Here is a 12,467-nt window from a genome sequence, read left to right as displayed (position 1 = left end):
GATGAGGTCTTTAAGAGATAATTGTAAAATTGGTTTTTCTGTTGGTTATTTATTATTTATAAGAAAAAACCCGAGTTGTTTTTGGTAGATTACTGTAGATACCCAGCGACTGCTGATGGGTTGGAGGTCAGAGAGAACTGCATACTGGGGAGACACTAAGAGTGTGTAGGTGCACACGCCCTCTGGGCTAGACTGGGCTACACATCTTCACTACTTACTCCATCTCTTTATAAAGCTCCTTATGTTTGCTTCTTGTATATAATAGGTTCCAGGTTTGATAACTATGGGGACATTGTGAACAGTGAAATCACGCATGTTCTATCATTTTTAAGGCAGCCCTCTCTTTAATTTCACAAGACAGGCTTGAAAACCAGAAGTAACCCAACTCCAAAATTGGCCGTAAATCCTCTGACAGGGAAAAGGTGACGTACCGTGTAATAAATTCCTTTGTTGAGAAAGAGATGTTGCAGTAGTGGAAACTGAAGTCCCAAATGTTTCCTTTTAAATTTGGAAAGACCTTTCCTCATTACCTCTCTGTCCCTGTGGACTTCTAACAGGGGATATGTTGAAAGATTTTCAGATGCCCTCTCACCATAGCGAGAGTGAACAGCAGCATTTATAAGATGACATAAATACTTTGAAAGTCATCAGCAAGCCTCGGAGATGCGTGGTGCGCCAGGAGCAGTGACTGTGAGCTTTTGTGGCCCATGATCCTGCTCTGGGCTGCAGGCAGCCTGGGAATGTGGGTTATTCTCTCCTGTGAATGCAGCTTCACTCACCCCTTCTGGGGACTCTTTCGATCAGTACTGAGGTTAGAGTTGTTTGGAAGAAATCGAGAGTCTCCAGAAGGTGAGAAGGTCTGTAAGATTAGGAGTTATACTTAAAAATCCTAATCTCCTGTTGAGGTCCCCTGGGGGAGTTATATCCTAATCCTTTACTGTGTAAACACTACATTAAAACCCTGAATCTGAACACTACTTTACACACTTGACACATAAGGGCCTTTCAGCTTTCATTTTGTAATAATCTGGCTCCATTCCTACCACTGCTGCCACCACTAAATGAGACAAAGATAAAACAACTAAAAATTATCTTGAGATGCAATGAAGATGTGTCTTGAGTGTCAGCCAAGAGCTGGTAAGTTTTTATGTGTCTCTGTCCTTAATGCAAATGCCTTTCAGTTTGCTACTTAACCTTTTGGAAGTAAAACGTGGTTTGACAATATGGCTATTGGGCTATTACGTTACATGTTTTTAATCATCTTATTAATAATTTGAAGGATACACCTATCACTAATGCTGAAGTAGAAATACCAAATGGATAAAATAAAACACCTGGATGGAGGTTGGATAAAATAAAATACCTGTAGCATTCATTCATGAACTCATATACGGGACAGTGAAGTGTATGAGACCAAATCTCATCACAGGAGACCCTGCCTTGCCCTTTATTATCTTACCTTGGAAAAAAGCGATAGGTGTTTATTACAGAAATTGGGAAAAATAAGAGAAGGAATACATATTGAATGAAAAATCATGCATAATCCATAATCCCTGGATAACCACGGTTAAAATGTTTCCTACCAAGCTAAGTGAAATCTTCATCATTTTATTTGTTTTGTTCTGATAATTCAAGGTTTAACCACACGATCATTTTGACCCTTGGTGAGGGCTCAGCTTTCTTGGAAACAGCAGACTTCAGAATTGCAAGTTAAAGGCGAAACTCGTTTTGAACTGTATTCTAGGCTCTCAGCGATGGTTGTCAGGCCAGCTGGGAATCACCTTGTTCTAACAGAAACAACATACAGAGAATAGGATGAGGAGAGACAGAAAATGATAGCTAATGGTTTTTGTTAAGGCAGTCGGTATCCTCACTGCAGCATGAAGAGCTTATTCAGTGCCCAGCCTCACACTAAATGTTCTATATGTATTGTCTCATTTTGTTCTTGTGAGGTAGTTATGACTCCTATCTTCCATTTTTACTGTTGAGGAAACAGGTTTAAGTGAAGAGTGCCAGACTCATTCATCTGGATTCAGACATCAGTCTGACTATAGAATAGAAAAATACTGACCTCCTACTTTGCAGGAACTTGTGGCCCTAAGGTAGGGGTGTGTGTGTGGGTGAGAGAGACAGAGGGAGAGGGAGAGAGTGAGAAAATTGGATACATGGAATACAGAAGGTCTCTGAAAAAGACCACAGTTCTCAGGTCTTTCCTTTAGTAAAGATATAGAGAAGCTCTTTTGTAACTTGGCCAGTGTTAACGAGAGAAATGATGACATTGATGGAAATGTCAAGATGAGGAAAAAATAAAAATACTTCATTAATTCTTCTAGATTCCAAACAAACCCACACATAAGCACTCTAACAATGGCTTCCTGGAAGTGGTTTCACGTGGCTCGTCCTTTACACAGATAAAAGGGGCTCTTAATTATCTAAGACTCCATTTTCAGGCACCATAAGGATTTATTTTAATCAAATTACTCATATTTATTCAAGCAAATTAAAAAATTTGGTTGATGGTAGAAATTAAATGTATCATGAATTTTCCGAAATAGCTCAGTTAATAAATAGCCTTTTTTCATGTCTTCTAATGATGTCTGATAAATACATCTGTATGAACTTATCAGAAATTGTATTTGACTCAATGCAAAGTTGTATAATGGGGTGAAAGAAGTGGTCTTCTTTTGGTGCAAAGTTTGCCAAGCCATTTTCTTTCACCAGTAAATGGCTCTCTATGTAGATTAAGAGTGCATTTGATCCCGAATGTCCATTTGGCAGATGAACAGATAAGCCAAATGTGGTATGTGCATATGGTGGAATGTTATTCAGCCTTGAAAAGGAAGGGAATTCTGAAACCTGTTTCAGTAAGAAATGAGCCTTGGCATTATATTAAGCAAACCAAATCAGTCAGAAAAGGACAAAAGTGTATGATTCCACTTACGTGAGATACCTAGAGTAGTCAAATTCATAGAAATGGAAAGTAGAATGGTGGTTGCCAGGGTTGGGGAGAAGTGGGGGATGAGGGGTTGTTGAATGGGTGCAGAGTTTTAGTTTGGAAGATGGAAAAGTGCTGGAGATGGATGGTTGTGATACAGTCAGAATAAGAATGCCACTGAATTCTACACGTGAAAAATGATTAAATGGTAAATTTCATGTTATATATTTATATATAAAACCAAAATAAAAAGAAGAATGAATTTGGGCTTAAAGAAGGGAACTCAATTATAGAGGTTTAAACAGTTTGCTTTTTTTTGCTTCTGTATTAAATCCGCATAACACAAAGCCTCAGAGGAGCCGGAGCTGACTGGATTACTCAGCAATGCTGTGTGGTGCCTGGGGCTGTCTTTTCTCTCCCACCTTTCTCAGCGGGTGGGCCTTCTTGCTCACGAATGTCACCCCATGGTCACAGGATGAGGGCTGTGCCTCGTTTAGCTGTGCAGGTGCAAGCATGGGAAGTTGGGTTTACTCCGATGTCCCAGAGACATTTAATGTAGCACTTCCTGAATATCCGTATGCTCCTCTGTATTTCACAGCCCTGTTGCAATTGCTGAGACGTTGTGGCTATTTCTGGCCAGTGGACTAGAGTGGAAATGATATGTGTGACCTCCAGGCTAAAGCTGTAAGATGGCCTTTAGTAGCCCTCTCATTCTCCTGGTGGGAATATGATCCAGGAGGTGCAGTTATAGATGATGGAGCCTCCATCAGCCTGGGTTTGTTCCCGGGTGATTATCTGAAGCACACTCTCTGGTGACCCAGGTATAACTTACAACATTAATGACAAATATTTTTGTTGTTAAGCTACTGAGATGTGGGGGTGGTTTGTTTTTGCAGCCTCGTGTAGTTATTCTGGCTGATACTCCAGCGTAGGTTTTTGCCAGTTAAGTTTGATGCGTGAGCGAGACTTAAAGACTTTGAGGAGTAAGAGAATAGATACACGTTAATGAAGCATGGGATTTTAGTTGGATAAGGTGGGGGTGAGTACCTGAGAGCAGTGAGGAATAGTTACAAAGCCGCGGAATTAATGGAATGGCACTGTTTGGTGAAGTGGAGGGAATGTTGCAATTATAGTGGTCAAGAGATGAGTTGGAAAAATAGGAGGGGTGGGGTGATTGCAACTGAGACTGTGGAGGAGTTAATATTACTGATTATGGCATTGTCATAGGAGTGACCATATGATAGTGTGGTTAATCTGAAGAGAGGATATCAGAAAATCCAGAAGCTAAGATATTGAGAGATTTATCTAGGTAGATGCTAAAATCAGAAAGAATAATGAGATGTGTGCTGTCGGGCAGAGTAGAAGTAAGCTGGGAGCTTAAATCTCAAAGGAATGAGTTTGTCAATTTGAAACTGTGTTGATCCTCAGTCTTGAATGAGAGTGTAACTAATTCTAGGTTGACAAGTTGTTTTGTTTACTGCCTTATCATCTTTAGCTTTAAGATATTATTCTTCTGGCCTCTTCTGTTGCTTGGGAATATGTAATTTACCTGTTAAGTTAAAAATTTTTTATAGATCTTCTTTTTTCTTTGATTGAAAGTGAAAGTGAGAGTTGCTCAGTTGTGTCTGACTCTTTGCGACCCCATGGACTATATTCTTCAGGCTGGAATACTGGAGTGGGTAGCGTTTCCCTTCTCCAGGGGATCTTGCCAACCCAGGGATCAGACCCAGGTCTCCCGCATTGCAGGCAGATTCTTTACCAGCTGAGCCACAAGGGAAGCCCAAGAATATTGGAGTGGGTAGCCTATCCCTTCTCCAACTGGGATCTCCTGCATTGCAGGCAGATTCTTTACCAACTGAGCTAATTTTCTTTGATTAGTTTTTAATATTTTCTCTTTGTCTTTGGTCCAGAGTTTCTCTATAGTATGCTAATGATAGATTTGTCTTTATTCGTCTTCTTTGGAACTCTGTATGTATCTTTGATTCAAGGATTTCCTTATAATGTAAATTCTTGAATTTCTTATTTATTATTTTTTCAAATATTAATGCCCTTTCCTCATTTTTTCCTCTTCTCTTTCAAAATGCCTATTAATATGTTGGATTTTCTCATTTTACACTCCAGGCTTGTTAACTCATTTTCCTTCTCTTTATCATTCTAGGCTGCTTTTAGGTTTTTTCCCATCACTGTATGTTCTAATTCTCTCTTGCATTGAGTTTTAAACAGTTTTTTTTTTTTTAATCTGTAAAGTTTTATTTGATTCATTGGAAAATCTGCTCACCTCTCCCAATCCCTGGCTCCCAGATTGCCCTGTTTTTTTTTTTTTTTTTATCTCCTTTTCCATCTTTGTATTACAGGTTTTTCCATTATGAAGCTTGTCAAACTAAGATCAGTGGGCCAAATCTGGCCATGGCCTGTATTTGCAGGCCCAATGAGCAAAGAATGATATTTAATTTTTAAAAGGGTTGTTAACAAAAATAAAACAGTATTTAACAGAAATCATACATAGCCTTCAAAGCCTAAAATGTTTCAGTTCAGTTCAATCACTCAATCATGTCCGACTCTTTGCGACCCCATTCATCTTTAGTGTGGGTTGTTAAAGGCTGAGGATCCCCACGAGAGAGGAAATGTGTTATAATTCTGATGTCTTTGAGTGTGGGAGTCTCCGGAATACAATGAAGAGTGAACTGGAAGTGGTCTAAAAGTTGGGATTAATGGGAGAGACCTGGCCATGGAGACTGGCTCTTGGCGGGCTGTGGGGATGTCCAGGGGCCTCCTGCGTCCAGGGTTTCCATCCAGATCCCCAGGGTTGGTCTGGAAAACACACAGTTGAGGCACAGGCATCCGGACTGGCTAGGGTGGCCATTCACTGAGTATTCAGTAGACAGTCAAGGGTCCAGCACCCATGGGAAGATCTGAAAACAGTAGCAGCGCCTCTGCCTACTGCTGTGTTCTCTGGCAGTGGCACCAAGTAGCTGCTCAGTAGCAATCTGTTGTGTGCATGGATGGGGAAGAAGTGGAAATCAAGTTCATATTTTGGGGACTGATAAGTACCAGACAGGAGTCAGCTGCAAACATTTGCCTTAGACTCCTAGCTAGATAGGAAGAATCTGGAGAGATAACACTAGTGGTGGTTTGGTAGATTCCTTTGGGATTTTCTGTGTAAACAATTATATCATCTACAGAAGAAGCAGTTTTACCTTCCCTTTCTGATCTTTATGCTTTCTATTTCATTTTGACTGAGTGCACTGGATCGAACCCCCAGTGTATTGTTGAATGAAAGTGATAAAAACAGACATCATTGCCTTTTTCCTGATATTCAGTTCAGTTCAGTTCAGTCTCTCAGTCGTGTCCGACTCCTTGCAACCCCATGAATTGCAGCACGCCAGGCCTCCCTGTCCATCACCAACTCCCAGAGTTCACTCAACCTCACATGCACCGAGTTGGTGATGCCATCCAGCCATCTCATCCTCTGTCGTCCCCTTCTCCTCCTGCCCCCAATCCTTCCCAGCATCAGAGTCTTTCCCAATAAGTCAACTCTTCGCGTGAGGAGGCCAAAGTACTGGAGTTTCAGCTTCAATATCAGTCCTTCCAATGAACACCCAGGACTGATCTCCTTTAGGATGGACTGGTTGCATCTCCTTGCAGTCCAAGGGACTCTCAAGAGTCTTCTCCAACACCACAGTTCAAAAGCATCAATTCTTCATCACTCAGCTTTCTTCACAGTCCAACTCTCACATCCATACATGACCACTGGAAAAACCACAGCCTTGACTAGACGGACCTTAGTCGGCAAAGTAATGTCTCTGCTTTTGAATATGCTATCTAGGTTGGTCATAGCTTTCCTTCCAAGGAGTAAGCGTCTTTTAATTTCATGGCTGCAATCACCATCTGCAGTGATTTTGGAGCCCCCCAAAAAGTCTGACACTGTTTCCCCATCTATTTCCCATGAAGTGATGGGACCAGATGCCATGATCTTCGTTTTCTGAATGTTGAGCTTTAAAAGTCAACTTTTTCACTCTCCACTTTCACTTTCATCAAGAAGCTTTTTAGTTCCTGTTGACTTTCTGCCATAAGGGTGGTGTCATCTGCATATCTGAGGTTCTTGATATTTCTCCCGGCAATCTTGATTCCAGTTTGTGCTTCTTCCAGCCCAGCATTTCTCATGATGTACTCTGCATAAAAGTTAAATAAGCAGGGTGACAATATACAGCCTTGATGTACTCCTTTTTCTATTTGGAACCAGTCTGTTGTTCCATGTCCAGTTCTAACTGTTGCTTCCTGACCAGCATATAGGTTTTTCAAGAGGCAGGTCAGGTGGTGTGGTATTCCCATCTCTTTCAGAATTTTCCACAGTTTATTGTGATCCACATAGTCAAAGGCTGTGGTGTAGTCAATAAAGCAGAAATAGATATTTTTCTGGAACTCTCGCTTTTTCGATGATCCAGTGGATGTTCGCAATTTGATCTCTGGTTCCTCTGCCTTTTCTAAAACCAGCTTGAACATCTGGAAGTTCACAGTTCACGTATTGCTGAAGCCTTGCTTGGAGAATTTTGAGCATTACTTTACTAGAATGTGAGATGAGTGCAAATGAGTGCGGTAGTTTGAGCATTCTCTAACATTGCCTTTCTTTGGGATCGGAATGAAAACTGACCTTTTCCAGTCCTGTGGCCACTGCTGGCATATTGAGTGCAGCACTTTCACAGCATCATCTTTCAGGATTTGAAATAGCTCTACTGGAATTCCATCACCTCCACTAGCTTTGTTTGTAGTGATGGTTTCTAAGGCCCACTTAACTTCACATTCCAGGATGTCTGGCTCTAGGTGAGTGATCACACCATCATGATTATCTTGGTCATGAAGATCTTTTTTGTATAGTTCTTCTGTGTATTCTGGCCACCTCTTCTTAGTATCTTCTGCTTCTGTTACGTCCAAACCATTTCTGTCCTATATTGAGCCCATCTTTCCATGAAATGTTCCCTTGGTATCTCTCATTTTCTTGAAGAGATGTCTAGTCTTTGCCTTTCTGTTGTTTTGCTCTATTTCTTTGCACTGATCACCGAGGAAGGCTTTCTTATCTGTCCTTGCTATTCTTTGGAACTATGCATTCAGATACTTATATCTTTTCGTTTCTCCTTTGCTTTTCACTTCTCTTCTTTTCACAGCTATTTGTAAAGCCTCCTTAGACAGCCAGTTTGCTTTTTGGCATTTCTTTTCCATGGGGATGGTCTTGATCCCGGTCTCCTGTACAATGTCACGAACCTCCATCCATAGTTCATCAGGCACTCTGTCTATCAGATTTAGTCCGTTAAATCTATTTCTCACTTCTACTGTATAATCATAAGGGATTTGATTTAGGTCATACCTGAATGGTCTAGTGGTTTTCCCTACTTTCTTCAGTTTAAGTCTGAATTTGACAATAAGGAGTTCATGATCTGAGCTACAGTCAGCTCCTGGTCTTGTTTTTGCTGACTGTATAGGGCTTCTCCATCTTTGGCTGCAAAGAATATAATCAGTTTGTTTTCAGTGTTGACCATCTGGTGATGTCCATATGTAGAGTGTTCTCTTGTGTTATTGGAAGAGGATGTTTGCTATGACCAGTGCATTTTCTTGGCAAAACACTATTAGCCTTTGCCCTGCTTCATTCCATATTCCAAGGCCAAATTTGCCTGTTACTCCAAGTGTTTCTTTACTTCCTACTTTTGCATTCCAGTCCCCTATAATGAAAAGGACATCTTTTTTGGGTGTTAGTTCTAAAAGGTCTTGTAGGTCTTCATAGAACCTGATATTAGGGAGAAACAGTTCAGTGTTTCACAACTAAATATGAAGTTAGCTGTAGGTTTTGCAGATTTTTTTTTTCCTTGAAATTAATAATTGAATTTAGAGCCTTGATCAGGTTCAGTTCAGTTCAGTTCAGTCGCTCAGTTGTGTCCAACTCTTTGCGACCCAATGATTTTCAGCACGCCAAGCCTCCCTGTCCTTCACCAACTCCCGGAGTTCACTCAGACTTGAGTTCATCGAGTCAGTGATGCCATCCAGCCATCTCATCCTCGGTCGTCCCCTTCTCCTCCTGCCCCCAATCCCTCCCAGCATCAAAGTCTTTTCCAGTAAGTCAACTCTTTGCATGATGTGGCCAAAGTACTGGAGTTTCAGCTTTAGCATCATTCCTTCCAAAGAACACCCAGGACTGATCTCCTTCAGAATGGACTGGTTGGATCTCCTTGCAGTCCAAGGGACTCTCAAGAGTCTTTTCCAACACAGTTCAAAAGCATCAATTCTTCCGGTGCTCAGCCTTCTTCACAGTCCAACTCTCACATCCATAAATGACCACTGGAAAAACCATAGCCTTGACCAGACGGAACTTAGTCGGCAAAGTAAGTCTCTGCTTTTGAATATGCTACCTAGGTTGGTCATAGCTTTTCTTCCAAGGAGTAAGTGTCTTTTAATTTCATGGCTGCAATCACCATCTGCAGTTGATCAGGTTGAGGTGTAATTTTTTTGTTGTGGGGAAGACTATAAATGTGTAATTTTATCAAGGACATATATCTGATTATATCTTTTTGTGATATTAGCAGCCATTGATGATTGTTGCTTATATCAATTATTACATTATGGATTACAAATGACTGTATTCTAATTTTGTTAACTTCTTCATTTATTAGCCAGGATAGTGCTGTGGAGAGAATTATCCTTTATAAACATTCTGACTACCCTGCTATGGAGTTCCTATAGGAACGCCAGAGAAATGCTTGATTGTTTTCTTTCATTTATTCGTTTCAGAATAGTTAATTGGTTCCACAGCGTCTTCAAAGGTGATTTTTTAAAACATAAGCTGTGAATTCACTGTTTGTTTCAGTTCATTTAGCTGTCTTTCTTATTGATGCTAAGTAAGTGTGTACCATTTTAAGCTCTTTTAGAATTTGTTATTTATCCCTTTTCCTCTCGGTTTGTTGTTAGGTCTTCATTCTTTGTATAACCCATGTTTTCTGCTAAAATCTGCGGAAATAAATACACTCTTGCTTGCATTATTAAGAACAAAAGGAAGGTGTATTGAAAGATTTATTTCTAATATTAATGAATAAAGAATGGACCTATTAGGCTCTGAATCACACTTCAGCTGTATGAATGTGAAAGTTGTTCAGTCGTGTCTGACTCTTTGTGACCCCATGGACAGAATCCTGCAGGCCAGAATACTGGAGTGTGTAGCCATTCCCTTCTCCAGGTGATCTTCTCAACCCAGGGATTGAACCCAGGTTTCCCACATTGCAGGCAGATTCTTTACCAGCTGAGCCACCAGGGACGCCCTCAGCTGTATGGTAGCATGTTATAAGAAACCTTAGAAATCTGTGCATAAAACCACAGAAGTCAGAGTTTCTTTGATTGGAACGTGCAGGAGAACAAGCTTTTGGTGTCAAGGCTCTTATGTTAAAGGTGATATATGTCAGAAAAGAAGTCATAATGTTAAGTTTCTTGGAAAACCCCTATATATTCCTGTATAACAACAGAGGAAAGAGTTTCTCTGCCACATACTGTATATTTTTGATGTAATGTTAACTTCATGTGGTTTAGCTGTTTGACTTGAGTCATGTGTACATAACCTTCTGAACACCCATATAGCTTATAATATGCCAATTTCCTAATAATTATTATTGTTCTAAAGTATAACATTTCACTATTCAACATCAAATATGTATACAAAGGGAATTAAATTTTATGGAGCTTTAATAAGTGTCAAAAATGGTTTCTTTTCTATTAGCTTTATTTTAATTTTTCCTCAGTTATAAAAATAATAGTGCAAAGCTTTAACAAAATAGGGATCACCATAATCCTATCCACAAGTCATATATTAAATTGCATACCTAGATGAAGGTCTTCAGTATAGATACTCTCAAAGAGATATTGAGATCTTGAAAGAGATTTACATTTACTTTACCAAAAAATATGGGAAAGGTATTTCTGGCAGTCAGACTAAAACTCCAATACTTTGGCCTCCTGATGCGAACAGCTGACTTATTGGAAAAGACCCTGATGCTGGGAAAGATGGAAGGCAAAATGAGAAGGGGGCGGCAGAGGATGAGATAGTTAGAAAGCATCACTAGCTCAATGGACATGAATCTGAGTAAATTCTGGGAGATAGTGAAGGACAGGGGAGGCTGGCGTGCTGCAGTCCATGGGGTCACCAAGAGTTGGACACAATGACTGAACAACAACAAAGATTTCTGACAAAATATAAGTGATTTAAAAAGAGAAGCATTGACAGGTTTTGAACAGTTTGTATTTTTGACAATGAGTGTGTAATGTATGCGTATACATAATATACACACATGTGTATATGCATATGTGCATGTGTATATGGGGACACAGGGAGGAGGGAGAGGAGAAGAGGTCTACATATAGAAAGAAAACTTCTGAAATGAATGGAACTATTTTAAAAATTGCAGATTATCTTTTCACAGTAGATTTATTGCCTAATGTCTGTTAGAGTACATACTAGCCAAACAGAACCGTGTGTTACATCAGTTTGTACTGGTTTAAATTTCGTGAACTTAAGAACTTTTGATTAAAATATACATACTACTACATATGAAATAGATAACCAGTAAGAACCTACTGTGTGGAAATTATACAACATTTTTTTGTGATTATTCAGCAAAGAAAATGAAACAGAACCCTTAATAGTCCCTAGGTAGAGAATCTAAATTCCTGTCTTATGGGAATAATTTATATGAGAAAGGGGAATTATTTTTATTTTCTTCATTTCCTTTCAAGATTAGACAGTCCTATGTTTCTTTAGTTTCTGCCAAATCTCATTACTAAAGTTACTAAACAGATTACACATAGAAATCATTTCATCCATCAATGAATTATTTTCCAACATAACTACTTCTTCAGTGGTGCATATGGGCATCTTAGTGCTACTAAGACAAGAAGGATATTTAGTACTGCCTTTGCTTAACCGTTCTTGGTTTCCTTGGATTTCTAGGGTGTGGGGAGCATCTCGTGCGCACCATACTGGCTAGAGAATGTTCACACGCTCTACAAGCTGAAGATGCCCACCAGGCTCTGCTGGAGACTATGCAAAACAAGTTCATCAGTAAGTATAATGTCAAAAAAATGTAATTTCCTTCTAAACAGAGATTGTTTTGCTGAGCTGTAAGCTTCACGAGTCAGGTATCATGTTTGTATTGCTAGACTGAAGTCCAGGGCCTAGCATGCACTTAGACACTCAATTCACATTGGTGTTAAAAGAAATTTCATCAAAATAGCTACTACTGTATAAAATTTACCATCTAACCAATGGAATATCCAAGCTGTGAAACGTTGTCCAAGATTAGAATGATACACAATAGAGTAAAATTCTACTAAAACAAAATTCAAAGGAATACCTCCCTTGAAATCTTTTCTGTGATGCAACTTGACTCTTTTTATAGTTGTCTAGGGTTGAGTTGAAAATTAGCCTGGCTCCATTTGCCATTGTGTAGCTACATCTTGTTGGAAGAAGGGATGCCTTTGTCTAATCTGTGGAAAGATTTTC

General features: G+C 39.7%; 1 protein-coding gene across 1 annotated transcript in view; it reads left to right on the top strand.

Annotated features, from left to right (window-relative positions):
* TASP1 (taspase 1) overlaps positions 1 to 12,467 on the top strand; it is a 254,366-nt gene that overhangs the window by 141,687 nt on the left and 100,212 nt on the right. Inside the window, exon 10 of the mRNA XM_052651058.1 lies at positions 11,916 to 12,026. Coding sequence (XP_052507018.1) covers positions 11,916 to 12,026 — 111 coding nt within the window. The remainder of the gene's footprint in view (positions 1 to 11,915; positions 12,027 to 12,467) is intronic.

Source organism: Budorcas taxicolor, chromosome 13 (genome assembly GCF_023091745.1).
Source record: "Budorcas taxicolor isolate Tak-1 chromosome 13, Takin1.1, whole genome shotgun sequence".
Taxonomy (NCBI): Eukaryota; Metazoa; Chordata; class Mammalia; order Artiodactyla; family Bovidae; genus Budorcas; species Budorcas taxicolor.
This window is presented reverse-complemented; position numbering and strand designations above follow the sequence as displayed.